The sequence below is a fragment of the Ananas comosus genome, linkage group 12 (genome assembly GCF_001540865.1).
Source record: "Ananas comosus cultivar F153 linkage group 12, ASM154086v1, whole genome shotgun sequence".
Classification (NCBI taxonomy): Eukaryota; Viridiplantae; Streptophyta; class Magnoliopsida; order Poales; family Bromeliaceae; genus Ananas; species Ananas comosus.
This window is the reverse complement of record NC_033632.1, coordinates 1583803-1605854: the sequence shown is the minus strand read 5'-3', so window position 1 is coordinate 1605854 and position 22052 is coordinate 1583803. Positions and strand designations below refer to the sequence as shown.

Genomic DNA, 22052 nt, shown 5'->3' with positions numbered 1-22052 from the left:
GGGGTGAGGTTCGCGGATGACGTGGTGCATTTGGTCCATGCAGTATGTTGCCGGTGGAGCGGGATGGGAAAGTGAGGCAACCGGGAGAGCCGGTTGGCGGCGCTCTCGTGTATGCCGTCGAGTGCTCTCCGAAGGGGCGAAGATAACGTTGCGACCGGCTACTGCCCGTTCCCAAGACGTTGCCCGAAGATATTTGTTGTCGGGCCTCAGCGGCCTCGGAGGACACGTGTCTTTAAATGGGAGGGGCCGTCGTACGAGGCTATTTTTATAATATTTTTATTTTTATTAGGAGTAGGTTTTTGTAAGATGTAAATAGTGCTCCACGCGCAATTTGCTATCAATCAAATTCAAAATTACATTAAAACCTATAATAATAATATAATTTACGAGAGTATAAATTAGTGCAGTTTCTTTGATATAATAATATGAAATGCTTGAAAATATTAATAATTACTGTTTAAAATAGTTGGGTGTTTATTAGAAGTGTTATTCTAAAAATCGAAGGTCGGAACTGAGAGTGATAATCTAGTTTGCTGTTCATGAGCCGACTAATATTCGACTCGAAATGAGCTCGGAACCGAATCGTTTGTTTAGTAAATAAGTCAAATACGAACTGAATTTTCAATTCGTTTAATAAACGAGCAGAACACGATATGAGGTTAACTCGTTCGTATCTGGCTGGATAACAGTTCGAATATATATATTTTATATTTATACATATAGATAATAATTATATATATATATATAAAAGAATTTGGCTGAAATACTATCAATAGCACAAAATAATAGGTGCTATTGATTTTTTAGCTCTTAGATTTAAAATGGATGGTTAGGATGATATGGGGCTCCTAGGGTTAAGTGAGTAGTTGGTCGATAGTATAATATAACGGGTAAAAATAATCAGAGGGTTAAATCTAATGGTAAAAAACTTGATAGCACCAAATCCTTTGTGCTAACGAGAGTACCCCAGCCGGACTCTATATAAAATATTGATTTTTGTTATTTGATTTTTAGTCTAATCTAAATATAAAGTCCAACTCAATTATAAAAAATAAATATTTATATATAAAGTTTCAACTTTTAGATCAAAATTTAATAAATAAAATCTTATAGATTTATTTTTTATATAATTATATATATTTTTAATTTTTTAACTTATTATTCGTAAGACAACTTATGTTTGACTCGTTAATAAATAAACCGAATACGAGCTAACTCGTTAATATTTTAATAAGCCAGCTCGTGTTCAACTCATTTCATAAAGGAGTTGAACACAAGCCTTCCCAGCTGGCTGGTGTTCGGCTCATTCACCGCCAGTCAGAGATCGTACACTCATATTTGCATATTTTTTTGAAAAACGATTTTAACCTTCTAATTTCTTACAATAGTTCAATATAATTGCATGATTGTATCCGGTCTAAAAAATATTAGGTGGTATCTATATGAAAATACTTTAAACCAAACATAGATAGTGAAATTTGGATACTTGTGTTATAATATTATAAATTCGCCAATCTTTGTTTAAGAAAATATAAATTTGTGATAGAAAACATGATAATTAATATGATATAATGATCATCAATAGATAGTCAGTCCGGTTAATAGATAATCCTCGCTCCTGAGAGTTGGATAAGCTGTAGTGGTCATGAGATTGCCATTACTACTGCGTCAAGAGCAGAAAATACAATTTATCTATCACTAGCGGTATTTTGGTTAACATCTAATAGATTTAGAATTTTTATCTATCTATTAACAAAAATAGTATATTACTTGTTTTATTCATTTTTTTTAGAAATAGACTCAGCGGGAAATGTAAAGCAATTAAATTTTGAATTTAGAATCTCGGATACCAACAATTAAACCTTTTGTCATTTGTGCTATGAACGATCGGTAAATCAGGAATATATCATTCGCCCGAAAATATTAAAAAATTAGTAAATATATCTATCAACAACCACATCCAAACCATAATCCATTCCAATTCTGAAACTATTACAACATTGAATAATCAATTTTATCTCTACCAGTTCAGGATAAAATTACAACAATCTCCCTCGCGGGGTTACGGGGAGGGGACAATCCAAATCCAGTGTAATTGTACAAAACGCGGCAGCTACCAGCAAGACGAAATTCCAACTAACACGCCACTTACAAAAGCAATACAATTTGTACAGTTCACAGTTCCACTGCGGTTTGTTTCACCTAAAAAGTTGATCAACTGCTTTGAAGTGCGAGCGAAGGTCTCTCATTGTTAGCAATGACGGTGCAATCACTCCGGCGCTCAATGCGTTCCCTTCCGGCCTCCCAAGAATCTAAGGTTTTAATGGGCCGGTGTTAGGCCAGGTATCCGGCCCATTAAGTAATCATTGAGGCAGGGCCCATTTCTCTGTGCAACAAAACGAGCAACGAAAGGCCTTTGCGCGCGCGCCACGGAAACGAGGGTAGTCTCGTAATTATAGACAGCTCGGAGCCCCATTTCTAATCCGACATACATTCACCGGGTGTCTATATATACCTAACCCCTGCCCCCCTGTTTACCCTGTTTAGTAGTTACTTGTTAGAAGCGTCGGAGTCGCTACCCCTTCGACCGAGTCGGCGACACTGGGCGCGCGCGAAGAGAGAGGGAGTGAAACAAAAGACGACGAAGACGACGACGACACAGTGAGAGCTTCCACCATCCCAATCCCCCTTCACAAACCCTAACCCTAGTTTTCCTGAACCCTTCCTCTTCGTCCATTGTCCTTTTCTTCGATGAGCCGATCGGGGATCAGCTCAAAGGTCTTCCATGGCGGAAACTTCCTCGGAGAGGCTGAGGTTTACCCCGCCAAGGACCAGGGATTCACCTTCCCCAGCAACGAGATCCGCATCAACTACCTCTCCCCTCCCAGCGAGCGGTGCCCGCCCCTCTCCGTGCTTCAAACCATCTCCCCCTTCTCCGTCCGGTGCAAGGTCCTCGCCAAGTCCCCCATCGACCAATCCCTCCACCGCCTCTACCTATCCTGCTTCCAAGAGTTCAAGGTCACCACCGCACTCCAATCTCCCGATTCTCACCTTTCGATTGATATCCTTTTTAATGCAATTCGTTCCTAGTTGATACAGAGCGCCATCGTGGTGATCGGGAGCGAAGAGCTCCACTTGGTAGCGATGCCGAGCAAGATTGAGAAGGTGCCGTGCTTCTGGTGCTGCTCGGTCCAGGCCGGACTTTATGCCTCTTGCTTGGGGTTGCTTAACCTTCGATGCCTCGCCATTGTGTTCGATCTTGATGAGACACTCATCGTAGCCAACACGATGAAGTCCTTTGAGGACAGGATTGAGGCTTTATCCAGAAGGATAGATGGGGAGGAGGATCCTGTTAGGGTTTCGGGCATGTCTGCTGAGCTCAAACGGTATGTGGAGGATAAGGATTTGCTGAAGCAGTACATAGAGACCAATACTGTCGTTGACAATGGGAGGGTGGTGAATGTTCAGAATGAGCAAGTTCTGCCGGTTCACGGAAGCCAGGAGGGGGGCATTGTTCGACCTGTTATAAGGTTACCGGAAAGGAATGTTGTTCTGACTCGGATCAATCCAGAGGTCAAATCTAATGCTTCTGTGATCTGCATGCATTCATTTGAGTTTAGGTTTGATGGGTTGATTGTATATGGCATCTTTTTGTTTGAAACTGTTTCTAAATAAAAAATCAGGAGAAGCGTGAGAAAACTATGGGAGGCAACTGCTTATCAAACAAGTTGTTATAATATTTTTGAAATACCTGTTATGTGGTCTTGCATCCAACGATTAAACAATACTTTAGACTGGGAAACGTGTGCTTTATCCTTGATGCATTCCTGGCACCACTTATGGTACATTATGTTATTGAATTTTGAACATTCAGTTTACATGAGGACAAAATATTTTGTGCTTGCACTACCAGGTCTACAACTGCTGATGTTTCACCTGTAACTTTTGGTAAAATTTTCAAGTAATATATAGATAATATTGCTTATTTAGTTCCATGCTTTAGAAATCATAATTTATCATATTTTTTCTGAATTATTTTGTCATGCATGTAGTTAGCACCCAGGAACTACCAGAGATCATAAGATGCCATGTTTTCTTTTTTCCTTTATATGTGCGTAAACAAGGTTTTACAATTTTTTTTTTCTCTTCTTTTTAATAAATGGCTATATGCCCTTGGTGATCTTGGAGAATATGCATTTATGGGAAGCTGTTGTTATTTATTATTAATTTGCACTAGCTACTTTTCTTTCTACAATGTTGAATATGAACAGACAGTTACTTTCTTAAAGAATATATATATATATATATATATATATATATATATATATATATATATATATATATATATATATATATATATATATATATATATATACTGCTGTGTATTGATCAGATTGTTAATTCCCCAGGTCCGTGATACTAGTGTTTTTGTACGACTACGACCGGCTTGGGAGGACCTGAGAAGCTATTTAACTGCAAAAGGACGCAAAAGGTTTGAGGTCTATGTATGCACAATGGCTGAAAGAGACTATGCCCTCGAGATTTGGAGGCTTCTGGACCCAGAATCCCATCTAATAAGCACAAAACAACTTTTGGATCGTATAGTATGTGTAAAGTCAGGCAAGAAAATTAATCACTGGTTTAGTTTCTCGAATACAGTAATTTGCTACTACATTAGATTATTGCCTTGTTTTTCACGTTGTCCTTGGAGTATCATAGTGAATTCTTTTTAAGTCGATCATTATGCAATCCTATCATGATTTTATTGCTGGTGGAAAATGTTGGCCTGATATGACCTAGGCCTACATTTCTGTCCCATTTGGATTGGTTTAATTAGATTATATACTTTGTTGAGAGTGAACTGAATTTCTTTTAGAATTCTTCAGCCAGTTTAAGATTTTTATGGGATAGAACCTTGAGAAGAATGGTTCCTGTATTCTCTGTTACCTTTAAGGCTCTGCGATTAATCTTTTACAGGAATTTGTGCATGCTATTAAATGACTGCAAGAGACACAGGGCCTTGACTTTTGTGGTTGCATACATTGATAGTTTTGTAGATTAATCTGATTTAGATGACTTACTCTAAATCTTATATTGGAGGATCTGTTAGATTGATTTCTTAGATTGATTCTTTTCTCTATTTTATCTACTTTTTGTTGTTGATTTGTAGCACGATTATTAAAGAATATCATGAGAAAAGTATGTTATTGATCTTTTTTATTTGTAAAACAAGCTTACATCAGAGCATGAGCTGTGTAACCAGTAGGGTGGTTGGCAAATCACTGTATAGTTTTGGGGTCATGGAATTCTTCCTAACATGAATACTTGTGTCGAAGTGTACCATGTAACATGGATTTCTGATCTTGTTTTTAGTCCGTTCACTCTGAAATACCCATTTTCATTTCTTTTCTGTGCAGGTTCCAAGAAGTCACTGCAACATGTTTTTCAAGACGGAGCTTGCCATCCAAAGATGGCAATGGTTATTGACGACCGTCTTCAGGTTTGGGATGATAAAGATCAGCCTCGTGTTCATGTTGTGCCTGCATATACTCCATATTATGCTCCGCAAGCTGAGGTTTTCATAATTTTGATGTTATTTCTTATAGTTTCCATAACTAATGCTGTATAGGCCTTGAGTTACACCTATGTTTGTATTGCCTCTCTATCTAGATGGCAAGTCCTGTTCCTGTTCTCTGTGTCGCAAGAAATGTCGCATGCAATGTTCGAGGTGGATTTTTCAAGTGAGTTGAAATTTGATGTATATTGTTTTTCACTTATATTGTAATCCTATTATCATATGTAATTTGCTTGACAGAGAATTTGATGAGAATCTGTTGCGAAAAATATTTGAAATATCTTACGAAGATGAGATAGTCAATTTAACGTATGCTCCTGATGTGGGCGATTATTTAATCTCTGAGGTACGTTTCTTCTTTGGCAATGTAAAACCTTAAGAGTGATCTTTTTTCTTTTTCTTTTTTTTTAAAAAAAAAAGTAAACCAACCGCTTATTTTTTGTCAGGATACAAATATTGCATCTAACAACAATAAAGATGCTCCAATGTCAGAGGGTATGAGTGGATCTGAAGTGGAGAGAAGATTGAATAGGCCGGTCGGTTCCTTTTTCTCAAAATCCCTTTTATTTCAGTGTCCATTAATAATATGTTGGCCAAGTTTTAAAAGTAGCTTGAAAAATTACTTCCCCTTTGTAAGTAGCCTGAAGTCTGCAAATGATGACTTGCAACTAGACGGTCAGGGCTCTAAATTATATTTATGAAGGGAGAAGAAAGTTTGCCATGGTCATCAGAAATTTGTTTTTTTTTTTTTTTAATTCTCTTATTTTTAATTTTGTTTTTTAATGGTGTTGACCAGCTTGCTACCCTTTTGGTGTTTAAATCTTCATTCATATTAGTGCTTAAATGCAAACATAAGTTTGTAATTTCCATCATTATGGAGCATGGTCGATTTTGAGCTTCTATTTCTTGTATCTTCAAACGATTGCATAAGATCAGCTTTCTATCATGGAATCTCTCAATGCTCTGCAAATTTCAATATGTTTCTGTTCTAGTTCAATCTGCTGAAGTATTTCTCTCACTTCAGGTGCATCTTGGAGATGAACGACAGATACAGTTTCAAGCACCATCAACCCGTCCGGCAGGTATTGTGATCTAGTTTGCTTGTAAATTTGCTTGCTTAAGACTTTCCGTGTATCCCCTCATATCTTTCCTTTCTTTTATGTATTCTCCTCTTGTTGAAACTTCATAATAGAAGATGCAATGATCTTTTATTAGTTGAACGTAGAATGCGTGTATTGCTAGCTGCTGGCTAACGAACATCACATAGACACGTATCAAGCGCCGGTTAGTTCGCCTTCCCGATTCTTCTTGATGTAGGCGATCTGACTGTATCTTGGGCGCAGATCGGTGAGGGAACTGTCCGGTTGGTTTCTTTTCGCAACTCAAAGCTCCAGTCTTTGATTAAGGGCTTGAACGCTCTCGGGCTTCGAGATGGCCTTTGAAGCGTTAAGTTACCGTTAAGTTACGGCTGCACCGTGGACGGCTGGCCTCTCAGATCTCAGCCATTGATCCGGACTGAGATCGAGCCTTTCTAGCCCCTTCAATGAAGCGGCCTGCGAGAAAAAGTGCTGCGGGGGGCGGAGTTGTGCAGTATAGAGATGCTGTCATTGGTGAACGATGAGGTGGCTCCGGCGATGGTTGGAGTGTTTGTGGTCGTCTGATATGGGATGGACTGTTCTGTGGACAAAGAAAATTATAAGTTACAGCTAATTTTATGCTTTAGTTACTTCTACTCCTATCGCAGATAAAAGAGAGGTAGAATTTGGGTGTTCGTGGTTGAGGTCTTGTGTCCGTTGCATTCTCCTTTTTTTCGTCTTTGGCCTCCAATTGGATTAGCTGTAATTAGAATGATATCTGCGAGACAGTTACGTACTAGTCCCTTAAAATCACTCTCAGATATCATGCCCGCTTCTGGATCCTTTGGCATCTGCTCTTTGAATTTCAGCCTTGGCGTGCTCCCAAATTTTGAATCTCTGGGTATCACTACAGCACCTGTCTGAAATGGTCTTCGGTATAATTCATGTCCTCTTTAGCAAAGCTTGCATCTTGCGCCGAAGCCCCCTTCTGCCCCCTTCGGCCCACTTGTCTCCCTCGGGTTTGTTCACGCGTCGGTGTGAGGATTAGGAATCAGCACTAATTAACTTCTATCTTACACTCCTAAATTAGAAAGTTCTGTACTTTGCAAGTTGCCCATTTTGTCATTTTCTACTTCTGTGCCTTGTTACTGAAACTTTTTTATCACACTTCCATGAGAAGCTCTTGGCTGTCATCATTTGATATCTCTGCGTCGCTTTTATCTATTTAAGAAACAACCCTTTGCAACTTCAGAAGGCCCAAACGTTGAAAGAATTTTCAGCATAATCATAATCTTATTGACTGTTGATCTTGCTCTGATTTTTTTCTCTTTACAGAAGCTGCATGATTCTGTGACACTAGGTTCAACCAGGAAAACTAGCTTGATGTAATAAATTGAAATAGGAGCTTAATAGATTATCACGGGTATTCGAAGCTAATATTCACATTTGTCATTTACTGCTTATTCTCTTTTATATGTTAACGGCAAATTTGCATATGCATGTATGTATGTTGATAAGGTGCATGATTTTTAGATGAAAAGAAGCAAAATATCCATGCTGCAACAAATTTGATCTAATGAATCCTACGGAAACTTATGGTGCTTGATTGCTAATCGGTCACTCTTTTGTTGTAGATGGTGAGATATCATTGCCCCGAGCACCTGCTGGAAATAAAAATCTGCAATCTGAAGTCGGACCCCCCACTGTAACCCAATCTTCCTTATTTGTCGGTGTACTGCAAGAAATAGGACGCCGTTGTGGTTCTAAGGTAGTCTGAATGGTCTCCATACTTCATGGATATTTTGCTTGGTAACGTTTTACTCACTGAACCTCTAATTTTCTTTGTAGGTTGAGTTCAGGTCTACTGTAGCAAACAATAAGAACTTACACTTCTCTGTTGAGGTTAGTAATGCCATTTAGTGCTTCAGCTGACAGTTGGTGGTGCTTCTCAATTTTAGTCATTCTATAGGATATGTTATTAGTTTTCCAAAGCCTTCTATTACAGAAGCTAGTGTATTCTAGTATTTTAGTTGTAACCATGTTGATCAATTTGCTCAAATTTTTGTATCCCAAAGTTCATTGAAAACATGGATTACCATGTTATTTAGCTTTCTGGGTCCATGCCTACTCGTGCCATGTCAATGTATTACATGTCTAATTATGCTGATGCATGAAATGGGCTGTGTTGTGGAAAGGAAGTTTCTGCTGTTCCATTTCTGTGGACAGTGACATGTAGCAGCTGACGCTGTGCACAGTGCATGCACCCTCCTTTGACACCCTTTGTCCTTGAGCAAAATCTTACCAATAATAAGTGTAACTTTTAATAATTTCTTTGTAGGGCCATTGGAACTTGCGCAAAATAGATGTTACCTTTCGTTCTTACTGGTATTTTTGAAATATTACAAATTATGTAAACTATGGACAGACCTTGAGGCTGCCTGCTTTGTGTATCCGTAGTTCAAGAGCTTACATAGTGTATTCTCCTGGTCCTAGGATTCCTTTTTGCACTTCAATCTGTTACATACAGTAAGTTAACCATATACACTGGTTACTCTGCTAATTGCAATTGATTAATAAGTTCATTTTGCTGCTCCATTTATCCAGGTATTATTTAGCACTGAAAAGATAGGAATTGGAATGGGAAGAACAAGGGAGGAAGCTCAAATACAAGCTGCTGAGAATGCTCTTCGCAACTTGGCAAGTAAGAACCGCTTATGCAATTTTTTACATGTTACTATTTGATAGTCATGTTTAAATGATCATGCATTTTGTTGACTCTTTGATTGCCCATCTACATTTAGTAGAGTCAGAGGTGAAAATTCTACTAAAACCACTGTTCTGTTCTGTAGTTTTCTCACTAGTCTTGGGAAAGAAAATTGTAAAAGAAAAGTGGAATTAATTTACGCGTGCTATCTCCTTTTGAATAAGTGTTGATTGCTAAGCCTATTTGCTGCTTTTTTAATTAGAAACAGGAGTGAATTTCAAGTGCTCTCAATGTACATAATGGTGTAAATATGCGTTCTGAACAAACTAAGATTCTCTTATCACTTCTTTCTTTGGATGTGTTGAAGAAGCTATTTGTTTCATGTCCCTGTTAACATTAAAATTTGGAAGTACCAAACTACTTGCTTTTACAATGTCATATTTTCTTGTCTATGGTATTATAGGTAGCTATTTGTCGTTTATTGCACCAACCACCGGTAGTCTTCAAAAAGACTTGGACAAATGTTTGCTTGGAAATGAAAATGGATTTCTACGGGATGCTCCTAATCCTGTTAAGGATGAGTTATCTGGGCGAGAAGCGCAACCAAGTACATCGGGACAATTGAGCCAATCAAATAATTCAGATAGGTTGTCCCTCACCTTGCGTGGTATTAAAGAACTTGTAAGAGATGATGCCTGTCCTCAAATGTTATATTAACCAGCTACGTTCTTCTTCTTTTCCTTTGCTTGTTCTGATCAATATAATGTCTTGCTTATAGTGCTTCGAGGGTCAAGATATAGTCTTCCGCGATCAAGCCCCAATTTCAGACTCACTCAGTAAAGGCGAGTACCATCTTCAGGTTATTAACCTCCACTTGGTGGTTCTCAATGCTTTTATAACTCTCGTAAGTATATTTCCTTTCCTAGTCACTTTGACTAATTATATATTGCTTTCTCTATAAATTTTCTAGGCCGAATTAGGAGGACAGGTTTTAGGAAGGGGAGTTGGTTTGAGCAAAGAGGAAGCTAAACTTCAGGTTCGTCTAACTTAGTCTGTAGAATTTCATTTCACCTACATTTATTTTACCAATGTCAATGAAGAAACTTCTCTGCTAATTCATTCTACAAGATATTTGGCCCGATTAGCTATTGAAAACTAGCTGACCTTTCTATTTCTAAATTATAGATTTTATGAACCTTTGACTTTTCACTGATGTTTTAATTGATGTCTTCATACATGAAATGCATAGATGCTTCAAATGATTATATTTAAAGAAAAGCTTCTTCTACTTGTGTCGCGATTGTTTTTACACCTAATTCTAATCTCCAGGATATATATTTTATTTTCTGTCCTGTATTATGCTGCTTTCATTGAACTCATTGTGTTGTCTTGATCTTTTTCATTATCTGTGTCTATTAATGTAAATCCAAGTTGTTGTAGCATGACACTTCCGTTGGACTTTCAGTGCTTAAAGATATTATATATTGTACTTCTCCTTATGCTTTGCCGTAGTTGCTTATTTCAGGCTGCTGAAATGGCACTGAAGACTCTGAAAGAGACTGTTAATCCACAAGTATAGAAATTGTGAAGCCTCCAAGGTAATATTATTTTTTGTCGTTTCTTTTACTCTTTCAGTATTAAAAGTTAATATAAGTTTAGTTTGGTTGTCCGATGGATTGACTTGTGTGATATGGAAAATTCCCTTGTGAAATAACTGACCCCTAATTATGGACTATGTGCAAATAGATATATCTACTTACACTACTTGTGCGCTGACAATCTAGATGTATATTAAAGTGTACTTATCTGATGATAAATCTCATGTAAATTTTAGAGTTAATTGTATACAGCTCTCTGTGGACATAGTAAATAACAAATATATTCCTACAAGGCTAAATTATAGAAAATTCCCCTGTCAAAACACGATTTTTCACTTTCCCCCCTGTCATTTAAAAACCTACACTTTGCCCCATTGTAAAATAAAAAATGTGCACTTCGCCCCCTACCGTTAGTGATCCGTTAGGGTTCCGTTATAAAATATTTTTTTATGCCCAAAATACCCATCCGCCCTCTTCCCTGTTGCTTTGCCTTCCTTCGCCTCACTGCCTCACCCTCCTCCATTGCCTCGCTCTCGCCCACATCCCCGTCAGCGCCCACAAACACTCCTTCGCCCTCCTCCGCCGCCTCGCCTTCGCCATTGTTGTCGTTACCACCTCTCCATCCACCCGCACCTCGATTTCCACCCTATTGTCGCCGAAATCGAAGGGCGGCGAGGGTGCAGGAGGAAGATGAGGCGTGAACTGCAGAGAAACCGCGGCTGATCGAGGCGTGAACCTCGGCTGATCGAGGCTGCTGTTGAGGAAGATGAGGAAGATGACGAAAATGGTGAGGGGCAAAATGATCATTTTATCATCACAGCACACCGTACCCCCCTGTAAATATTTTTCATTTTATAAGAGGGCAAAGTGTAGGTTTTTAAATGAAAGAGGAGGGGGGGGGAGTGAAAAATCGGATTTTGACAGAGGGGTTTTATGTAATTTAGCCTTCCTACAAAGTTCAACTTTTAACTCTTATCCCTGCAAAAGTCCAGTGATATTCATCTTTGTCCCTCTGATTTGTTAACGTTAGAGAACTGTTTATTTTTTAACAGCAGATAAGTGAAATGTCAATTTTGCTATCACAAATGTGTCCCTCCAATAGCCCCAACTGTTATAATCGTGCAAAAATGTCTTTCTAAAAAATTTTCAATAGTCATCTTTTTCCTCATCTTCTTTCTCTTTACAACCCAACCCAGTCCACTATTATTGCAGCCTCTTTTCTCACTGTTTTTCTTCTTCTAAACCTTTACTTTTGAGTAAAATAAGAAAAAATAATAGAGAAAATTGAATAAGGAAACATACGTTCAACATAGGCGAAACAACACGCATCGTGGATGAATGAGGACGGAGAAATTCTAGTTACGGGTTTGAAACTAGCATAAAGGAAAGAGAGGAAGAGGAAGAAGAAGAAGTCCCCATTGCTAGGGTTTTGATTGAGAGAAGAAGGTATAATATGAGAGGGGTAAAAATGTCAATTTACCTATTGATTAACCGGGGTTAAGTATTTTATCTATGACTAATTAAAATTTTCTAACGGATCCAAGGGGCAGAAGCATATTTGAAAATATTAGGATTTTTGCTGGGGTAACGTTGAATTTTGTAGGGTTGCAATTTGCTATGTTTACAGGAAGCTATATGCAATTAACCCTAAATTTTATAATGATTTTATCCATCTGCATCTTCTTTCTTTAAGCTTTCTAGCTCCTAATCCGATCCATATAATAACACAAAAATTGATGGTGTGATATAGTCGTGCCAGTCTCTCTCTCTCTCTCTCTCAGAGAATTGGTGAACAAAATATAAAGCTCAGCAAACAAATTAATGAGGTGCAAGCTATTAATTAAGTTGTTGTTTTGTGATCTCTTGGTTCGAAAGAGTTACAATTTGATTTTTACTATGGCCATTCACAATCAGTTTATGCAAGTAATCCATTCTTGTCTATTGTCTCATATATGCATGCCAGATTCATTGCAGTCAGGTTATTTTGTGCTGATCCTATTCGAGGCTAAAATATCATGCTTCTTTAAGCCGAACTGAAGAAAGTAATTACAGGTTGATCTGATTGTGCAAGTTGCCTGTGTTGTTTTAAGCATAAAGCTTGTAATCTTCCAAAGGTGATCAAGTTTGCGGCATAGCATACCTCGACCAATATTGTTTTTCTTACTGCAGCTGTACCCTTTCTTTCATCTCTTGATCTTAGTGTTATTTTCTAAGATATTGGTCTTCATGATATGATCTTAGTTATTTAGGATGGTGGTGCTTTAACAAACTAAGAGGCTCTCACAATAGATTTTTCTTTGCAACTTTTTGTTTAAAATTTTTTATTTCTATTTCTATCGGCAATTGATAGCCATTTGAATTCTGATTGCAGTGGTTAATCTCATTTTGCCCGGTCTTTACAAGCTTTTTCAACTGGTCTTTACAAGCTCTTTCAACTAAAGTCCCAAGGCGCAACTCATGGAAGGGTCACCGAGTTCATAATCCTCTTTGGTACCATGAATTGTTATCCGTGGTAACTTTATTAGTCTCCTTTTTCTGCTAGTATTTTTTCTTTGTTTTTTTTTTTCTGAAATCCCTCACAAATTTCAACTACATAACTAGCAGTAGTTAGAATTTTAACTAACCAATAGATGAAGATCAGATGACGCCTTTGAATTAACCAAAAATCCCACATTTTTTTGGAAATATCTTGTTTGTTTTGAACTCGGTTAAGGGTATGCTTGAATTTTATCTTAATTGTAAAGGTTTTGGAGTTCAATTTTGTGTTTTACCATTATCTTATTTGTAAACTTTGTCATGATGATAAGAATATTCCCTAATTCCGTATGTCAAACTTGATGTCTTGTTTGAGATCCTATATTATCAGAATCTTGTTGGATCAGAATAAAATTCTTGGGCATGTATGCTATGTCCAAACAATAAAGCACGGGCATTACTCTTCCAAGTTTATCTGCTATAATACTAGCCGGCTACTCTACTTAGATTTCCATGGACAACCAGACATAGAAAGTACTAAAAAAATGTAAACTATGAAATTCGTCTTGTATAGCTAATATACACGATAGCTAATATACACGAGACAGCCAAACTTCATATCAGGTAGTTTACTGCTGTAAATTAATTTTACAATGCAGCAGCTGTTGCAGCTTCTGTATCATAGGTGTTACACAACTGCCAAATTTATGACAAACTATCAAACGAAGAGCGGCCAAGAGAATAAATGGTAGAAGTAAAAAGCCAGATCCTCCCGTCTCATGCCAGTGACCATATTGCAAGAGTAGCAGATCATGTTCATCAGCGTCAGCACGGGCTGTTTATGCAGTTCCAAGTCCAATGCTTGATAGAAACTGGTGCAGGATTTTATGACCCCATTGCATGTCACTTTGCAAGACATCAACTGTCAGGCAGGCATCTGATTTTTCAGAATGAACGCATTCTTCAGAATGAACGCTTTCCGCTGAAAATATGTCATCACTAGTCTTTGTTTCCTTAACATCGTTACAATCAACGGCACTAGTCTTTGTTTCCTCAACATCATTACAATCAGCAGTTTCTGCTAATGTTAACGATTCTTCTTTTAGTGTCGTATTTGATGCCTCAGGTTCTTCCTCCATGTGCGACTGATTTAATAATATATGGAAAGAATCAACAAGAAGCTTATGTCAATCATATAAAGATAGATGTTTCTTGTATCTTTTGTTTCTCAATTCAGAAACATTTTCTCAAAGCAAAAAAACGAAGTTCAGAAACATTATGTTCACAGGCAGAACAAAAAGCTTGTTTATTATAAACCAACCATAACATGATCTACATGTGGGAAACCACTCAAAAAGGGATTGCATCGAATAGCACTGATTTGTACAGTTCGTTATCTAAACTCAAAATTGTTTCATTCTGAAACAAAATAATTGGTACTGCAAACGAGAATGGATTTATTTGCAGGATCAAGAAGATCCATGACATCAGAGGCTAGCTGAATATTAAGACTGACTACTGGAAAGGAAGACAGCTTCTGCAGCTTGGATGTTAGAAAATGACCAAAGAGACCACACAGAAATTATTGCCTGCTAGACTTAGAAGAAGGAGGTTATTTGACATTTCATCAAATGCTTACCTGTGAAGGCTCTAGATCCTCTGCCTCATCCACCAAAGTATTCTCTGAAGCGGCTAAAGGGGCCAAGCCAGGGATCAGTACCAGATCCCCTTCATTCTCACTCTGCTTCTTCTCACGATCACTGTTCATGCCAAATAAAAGGTCTTCTACAGTTGATTCTCCCTGAGTTTCAATGATCTCTCCAATCTCTTTGCTGTCGAATGCAACAATGCCAGTGTCGTGAATCTCGCCATCTAGGGGAATCACTTCCTCTAATATCTTCTGATGCTCAGCGTAATCCCAGTCTTCAGAAACAACAATAGTCTTTGCAGTTTCCCAGGTCTCTAAGACTCTGTCGGGCCCAGGTTGCCAATTGATCTCCCCCGACAAACCTCGGAGTACAAACTTGAACTGAATCAGTTTACCGATTGGTAAGTCCTGAACGAAAGTACCAGATCAGAAACTTAAAAAGTAATTGAACTAATAATGTTAAGCAGTAGAGAGTATGGATCTCTTAAACTTACCAGCTCAGTTGTCCACACATGACCATCAGACCATTCCAAAGGAATGGCTTTTGATGGATCCCAGGAACCGATATTCGGGTCATCACCGACGAGTAGAAACCGTTGACCAAACAGGCATTCCTTGTGAAGAACAAATTTCACGTGCGACGTCTTTAGAGGAACTGCGATATGGCAGGGTTAGGCTAAACATTGTTATTGAACTAGAATGATGGTATTTCAAGCACAGAAAAGAAAAGAGTCCTTCATATAGCTTACTTCCTATCAGAGTCGAAGCGTCTGCAGCGTCCTCATCAGCCTGCGTTCATTAAATAATTCAGACAATATGTAGTTCCACAAATATCCCCCATGTCAATAAAGAACTTTTGAGGAACGAAGAAAGAAATGGGTAAGAACAGAGAGTAGCAATTCTCACGTTTCTCGCACCATAAGCTAAAGTTGTAACAGAGCACGGAGAAGCAAAGATGAAACTAGTTACTAATATAACCTCTGCAGCAGCTCCAGAACAAAGATAAAGACCCAACAAATAAAACCACTTAATTACCAGTTTAATGACCAGAAAATACGTTCCTAATTAGTTAGATAGGACGAACAATAACTCATTACGGATGTTAAGAAAATGCAATCAAACAGTGATGTCCAACGTAATAATAAGGTAATTAAAATTACACTACCAATCACCGAACTTGACAGCTGAACCATACTAGATTTAAGATGAAGCCGAACATTACTAGATTTAAGATGAGGCGGCAACTGAACCAGCCGATACACCATTCCACAATCCGCACTAGAGATATTAACACATTAACCCGAGTGTGTTTGGAGCGACCTAATTAAAATGAAAATTGGAGTCCAATGACTTGATTGCAACAGATCAAAGTCTAATAATGTAAACAAAATTTCACCACCAGTTCAGTAGCCAGATGGTGCAATTTCCCCCAACACAGTTATATGATGTCAAGTGATAAGACAAATTTATAGATTACTATGACAAGATACATTTACACTAGTTCCACAGGTGAAATCATGTTTCAGGTGAGAGTAAAAGGTGTACTCCTCATCCTCTATAAATCGCCAGAGTATAATAGGTGGCTCAGCTTTATAGAGTGTTCAATTTCAATAACAATATATTGGCTATGACCAAAATCATAATCTAATATTTCTACTTATCATTTGTGATTTGCTTTCTCAAATAACACTAAATCGAAATAAATCTCCCACGTTCCTTAAAGAACTACAATTAAAATGTTTCTGATTCTACGATCAACGCAGATTCGGCCAAATATGTTGGAAAAAATAAGAAAACCTAGCAGTAAGATGGATTAAAATCGAATCAACTACCTCCTGAGGAGGCGGCGATGCGAGCGAGGACAAAGACGACGAGGGTAGCGTAGCCAAAGACAGAAGCCTCCTCTTCTTCCCCTTCTCCTTCTCCTTCTCCTTCTCCTTGAGGATGGTCCCGAAAGAGGCGACGGCGATCTTCACAGTAACAGTGGTAGTGCGGGGAGAGGAAGAGCGGAGGAATGGGATGGAGAGAGCTTTGGAGGAGGTGAAGGAGCTCCCGATCTTCTTCCTGCTCCCGATGCTCTCGCGGGGGGCGAAGCTCCCCCTCGAACCCCACACGCTCTTCGCCACGGCCTCCATTAATGGCGCTCGACGATCTCTTCTGAGTAGTTAAAGAGAGAGAGGGGAGAGGAGCGAGGAGACGAAGGAAACTGAGCCACAAGAAAGAGAGAAAGAGAAAAAGAGGTGATGTTTACCACTCACAACTACTACTTCTATAGTAGTGTTCCAGATGTTTCCTAATTTCTTTTGCCCTTTTTTTTTTTTTCTGTTTTTATGCGCGCGTAGCTTTCTCCGATTGGGTGGTACGATGCCCTTCCACCTCACCATTATAGTCGCAGCAAGCTGGACTCCGTAGCAAATGGACGGCCGCGATGTTTTCTGCTAGCACGGACGTCCAGATATTCTCCGAAGCGTAACCGTACTAACACGTGTGCGCTTTACACGTGGCCGATACGTGCGGTTAGGGTTTTGAACGAGCGAGCTCGCGAGTCGCCCCCGCGTTTGAGCGGTTCTTCTTTCGAGATTTCGAGTGCGAGAAAAATGAGGGGGTTTTTAATTACCAATTCCTCTATGTTTGTTACGTTATACAGGACTAGACTACTATGTTATTAATAGCACTAAATTATTAGTGCTATTAAATTTTTGGTCATTAGATTAAAAAATATATATTTAGAATAATATGGGCCTTTTAGAATTGAGTGGATGGTTGGTTAAATAATATAATCTAGCTGATAAAAATGATTAAAAGAATAAAACTAACGAAGAAAAACTTGATAGCACCAAATATTTTGTGCTATCGATAGTATCCTAGTTATATATATATATATATATATATATATATATATATATATATATATATATATATATATATATATATATATATATATATATATATATATATCACAAACAATTCACCAAATTTCTAATTTTATCTGTGAAATGCCGTTATTCACGCAAGTACATAATTAATTTAATTTTCTAAATATATCTGATTCCTGACATGAACCAACCAAAATTTTCAGCACTACTTATGCCGTCACATGAACAGCACCGAAGATAACATTATTGAGGACTCATAGCAGAACTCTTCCAACAATGGTATCTAGGGAAAATACCAACTTCGAAAAGGTATATTAGTCACTAGTTATCATGCAAGACTCTCTGTACCATTCAAGGTTAAATTCTGAGATACATTAAGCATTGCTTTTTAACTGGACTATAAAATATGCTTAAGTTTAGCTCAACTCTTTCTCTCAATAAATTTTCCTGAATTGGTGGTCAGATATCACAGTTTTGTTTTTTTTCCAATGCTTCAGCACCAGAAAAGTTAAACTTGTAACCAAGCCAGCTAACAATATACACACATTTCACCATAGTGATATTTGATTACATCAAGAATGGTCTGTAACATTGAGTTTAAATAATGATCGTTTAAACCTCCCATGTAGAGGATTTTTTTTTTTTGAGAGAAAGGTAGTATACTATCCGCTTCGTTTTAGAAATAAATTTAGATAGAAATGTGAAGTAACTTGGCTTCGAACCTGAAACCTCGGAAACCAACCATCAAACCCTTTTCCACTTACATTAGGGACGGTCGGTCTCCCAGGAAGAGGAGTAACTTTCAGGGAATCGGATATACAAATGTTTTATACAGAAGAGAGCATTCACGCAGAACAAACAAATAGAGCTTAAAAGAACACTACTCAGCACACACTGCCTAACAAGCGTAGACAAAAAAAAATTACTGTAATTTTGTTGCTAGTGTAGAATGGAATTAATGATGAAATAAAAGTTCAGGATGCAAATAGCTGTAAAAATTTAAAACACCAATATAGTTTCAAGGACCATCATATTTTTCGTCATTACAGTCCAGCATAGTGCACAATCCTCTTATACTGTTTCAGATGTCCCAGTCAGAAAAGCAGAAGGCTAAAACAGGCCATAATATATCACACAAATTGCAGTTTCTCAAAATGCTTTACAACTAAACACTATCTCATATACCGGTTTCAAATACTCGAACCAGAAAAGAATAGTAGCCATTTATGATGAAAAAGTTGAATGCTATGTAATGCAACTTCCTATCGTCCAGCTGATATAATAATTTTCTGTTTTTCCAGGATTCTTCTGATTGCTCAATTCATGAAAATAAACTCTGTAATTTTGATAGAAAGCATTTTAAGAAGTGTCAAGAAAATCAATATCGGTTGAAATGTTTTTGAAAAGCTTCTATAGCATTGAGTGATGCAGTTAACTTTTTGGTAGATTGGCACTGACAAAGCATGGACAGCAGTTGCTAGAACATGAGGCTATGGTGCCTTTTGATCTGTGGGTGCAACCATCTCTGTGTTCAAAATCTGCCTAAACATGTGGAGAGGACGTAAGGACTCAAAATAAACTTCATTAGGTGGTTAAATACTAGACCTACCATTCAAACAGCTCCTTTCGAGTTTTGGACCAATGAACTCCTGTAAATACATTGTCAGTCCAATAAATTTTATTATAACGTAAAGTATCTTTGCAAGATTCTAATAATCAAATCAAAAAATCAACATCCATGGTATCACTAGGTTCCTTTTTTTTTTTCTTTCTAAATCTACCCAAGATAAGAATATATTCTAAGCAGTCCTCTCTAGCTTTTGCCAAACAAGTTCACACTCCATAGTATGATATGCGTTTAAATATACTATTTCCCTCACTAATATAAAGGCCAATAAATCTTCCAAAATCAATTGCGCCACATTCCTCATGTCCATTAATGTTTCCCTCCAGAGCCATCGAAATTTGAGCTACGGCTGTCTATCAAACTTCTGATTCTCTGAATAAAAGAGAACAATCTAAAACAAAAGGAAGGTCAGATAAACTAATGCTAAAGGAGACTCATACAAGCAGGGCATTATGGGTCAATCTCTGCTAAAAGATCTCAGACATATGAGTCTGTTTCTTAAGTTAGTTTCTCCTTTCCATATATAGAATAATCAGAAAACAAGCCAAAGGCCTCCTTCGCAACTTCATCACCCATCAAAAACAAGCTACTTAAACATTACTTACCTCCAATTTTGCAATATTTTGAGAACACTTGATCCCAAATTCTCCTTTGTCGCTGATTCTGGGGTTAAAGATTTGCAACATGGACCCAAAGCAAGTAAGTAGCACACGACTTTCAACTTATACCTCCAATGGCTCACAGTTCCTCGATAGTGACTAATAGTGTGCACCAAGGAATGCATTGGCGGTATGTAAATATAAGACACACTGCAACTAACTATAGAACCATGGGTGTAATAAACAACTCTATTACAGCAACTGCCCAAATTGCTTAGAAAAGATTAAAAAAAATAGAATATAAAACTCATGTAGAGTATTAAAACATCCATTAGGTTTAAATGGAGGCCCTAATTGAACAAAATCTTCTATTAGACCCCAGAAAGTGCCTTAAACATTTAAAAACAAAAACTGATTTGAGGAAGCCTAACGATAGCCGACTGCCGAGTTTAACTAACTAGAGAATTGCTGCATAAGATTCCAGTACAATAATGCATATTAGCATCTGTACACCTACCAACTTTAAGCAACTCAGTTTCTAAGAAAAATCAAGAGGAAAATAAAAAAGTACGAGGGTTTCGTCAGTAAGAAGAGCAGATAATTACACATAAAATTAACCAAATCCTCGACAGAAATAGATAGTTGCGCTAGACATCAATACTCTGTGAAAATAGAGAGATGTAATCATCAGAAACAGACTCTGTACACCAGATCCCAAATTAAAAAAAGAGACTAGCACAATCGTCGTCACTCGGAAGGAAGAGATCATCCACATATACATAGCTCGATCACAACGAAAGCAGTATCCGTACACAATTTAGACAAACAAAGGGAGGCACGAGTAGATCATAGGACGAACCCTAGATTCATAATTGATGATAATTCGGGGGGACGAGATCGAATCGTGAAAGGAGAAGCGCACCTAATCAGGAGGAGGATGCCTCTAGGGTTCGATCGGCCTCGTCGGGGGTGGGGGTTTGGCGTCGGCTGTCGTAGTCGACAACCTCGGCGTCGGTGACGGATCGGGAGTGCTGCACGATGGATCGGCCGATGGAGTTGATCCACTCCTCCTTCTCCTTCTCGGAGTCGGCGATGAAGTACATGGTCTCGCGCGGGGTGGAGAGCTCGAAGGCGAAGGGGCGGTTGAGGACGTCCTCGGCGCCCTTCACTGTGAGGCACGAGGCCACGGGGATCACGCCGCGCGGCACCGACGCGCGGGTCACGAAGGGGTCCTTGAACCAGAACAGCTTCCCCTGCTTCAGCACGAACCACCGGCGCCGCCACGTCTTGATGTACTCCCCCTGCTTCGTCAGCCACCCCGCGCGCTCCGGATTGTTCCAGAACTCCACGCCGGCGCCGGCGCCCTCCGCCGCCGTCGCCGCCGCCCCGCCGCCGCCAACGCAGGTCTCCGCAGCGCGATTCCCCGATCGATCGATCGATCTGTCTATCGATCGACGGAGGGTTTCGGAGAAGGGGAGAATAAGAGGGGGGAATTTGTCTTGTTGTTGGGCATGTAATAATGTATTTTTACAATCGACTTTTTCGTAGCGGAAAAAGAATAAGAATCTTTCTAGAAAAAATGGAAAGAGGAATAGAGGATGGACAAGGAGATAGAGATGGGCCCGGGGATTCATCGCTGGGGAGAGCACGTGAGCTGCACGATTCTACTGGCCATTATTGAAGTCGGCGATTTGGGTATCTCGGCAACGACATCGAATATATTCAGTTGGTAGCGTAAGCTGAAAGCCATCGCTCATGAAGGCCCGGCCAACACCTATTAATAGGCTGGGTTTACACGGCCCAAATAAAAAAACATGGGCCCCTTTATGAACCGGACCGGTTTTCCGGGCCTAATGGTTACGAACGCGGAATGG

At 38.7% G+C, this 22052-nt stretch overlaps 3 protein-coding genes across 10 annotated transcripts; 1 reads left to right on the top strand and 2 right to left on the bottom strand.

The window, feature by feature from the left end:
• Window positions 2547-16961, top strand: LOC109718408 (RNA polymerase II C-terminal domain phosphatase-like 2). Of its 8 annotated transcripts, XR_002218459.1 has the most exons (17): window positions 2547-3018; window positions 3100-3573; window positions 4410-4620; window positions 5418-5575; window positions 5671-5741; window positions 5816-5921; window positions 6022-6111; window positions 6600-6657; window positions 8286-8419; window positions 8500-8553; window positions 9256-9352; window positions 9819-10036; window positions 10134-10214; window positions 10326-10391; window positions 10881-10953; window positions 13325-13465; window positions 16840-16961. XR_002218459.1 is itself a non-coding variant. In XM_020244642.1 (16 exons), the coding sequence occupies exons 1-15, from the start codon at window positions 2752-2754 to the stop codon at window positions 10932-10934; spliced, it is 2139 nt and encodes a 712-aa protein (XP_020100231.1). In that variant the 5' UTR covers window positions 2547-2751; the 3' UTR covers window positions 10935-10953; window positions 13325-13803. The 8 variants fall into 8 exon arrangements, 2 of the variants coding, with proteins under 2 accessions (XP_020100231.1, XP_020100232.1); XR_002218461.1 differs by lacking the exon at window positions 16840-16961 and having other exon boundaries at window positions 10134-10197; window positions 13325-13803; XR_002218462.1 differs by lacking the exon at window positions 16840-16961 and having other exon boundaries at window positions 10134-10197; window positions 10868-10953; window positions 13325-13803.
• LOC109718409 lies at window positions 13964-17336 on the bottom strand. Its single transcript, XM_020244645.1, has 5 exons — window positions 16909-17336; window positions 15826-15865; window positions 15571-15731; window positions 15068-15484; window positions 13964-14573 (listed from the first exon to the last, which is right to left on the bottom strand). Exons 1-5 carry the CDS (start codon window positions 17209-17211, stop codon window positions 14268-14270), a joined length of 1227 nt encoding a protein of 408 aa, XP_020100234.1. The 5' UTR covers window positions 17212-17336; the 3' UTR covers window positions 13964-14267.
• LOC109718410 (pleckstrin homology domain-containing protein 1-like) lies at window positions 20755-21845 on the bottom strand. Its single transcript, XM_020244646.1, has one exon. The coding sequence runs from the start codon at window positions 21810-21812 to the stop codon at window positions 21105-21107; it is 708 nt and encodes a 235-aa protein (XP_020100235.1). The 5' UTR covers window positions 21813-21845; the 3' UTR covers window positions 20755-21104.

Coding starts and splice junctions, on each gene's coding strand:
- LOC109718408 (XM_020244642.1), top strand. CDS start 2,752: ATGAGCCGATCGGGGATCAGCTCAAAGGTCTTCCATGGCGGAAACTTC. Junction 4,621..5,417: donor TATAGTATGTGTAAAGTCAG/GCAAGAAAATTA, acceptor TTTTCTGTGCAG/GTTCCAAGAAGTCACTGCAA. Junction 5,576..5,670: donor ATTATGCTCCGCAAGCTGAG/GTTTTCATAATT, acceptor CTCTCTATCTAG/ATGGCAAGTCCTGTTCCTGT.
- LOC109718409 (XM_020244645.1), bottom strand. CDS start 17,211: ATGGAGGCCGTGGCGAAGAGCGTGTGGGGTTCGAGGGGGAGCTTCGCC. Junction 15,866..16,908: donor CATCGCCGCCTCCTCAGGAG/GTAGTTGATTCG, acceptor TAATGAACGCAG/GCTGATGAGGACGCTGCAGA. Junction 15,485..15,570: donor ATGTGTGGACAACTGAGCTG/GTAAGTTTAAGA, acceptor ACTTTCGTTCAG/GACTTACCAATCGGTAAACT.
- LOC109718410 (XM_020244646.1), bottom strand. CDS start 21,812: ATGAATCCCCGGGCCCATCTCTATCTCCTTGTCCATCCTCTATTCCTC.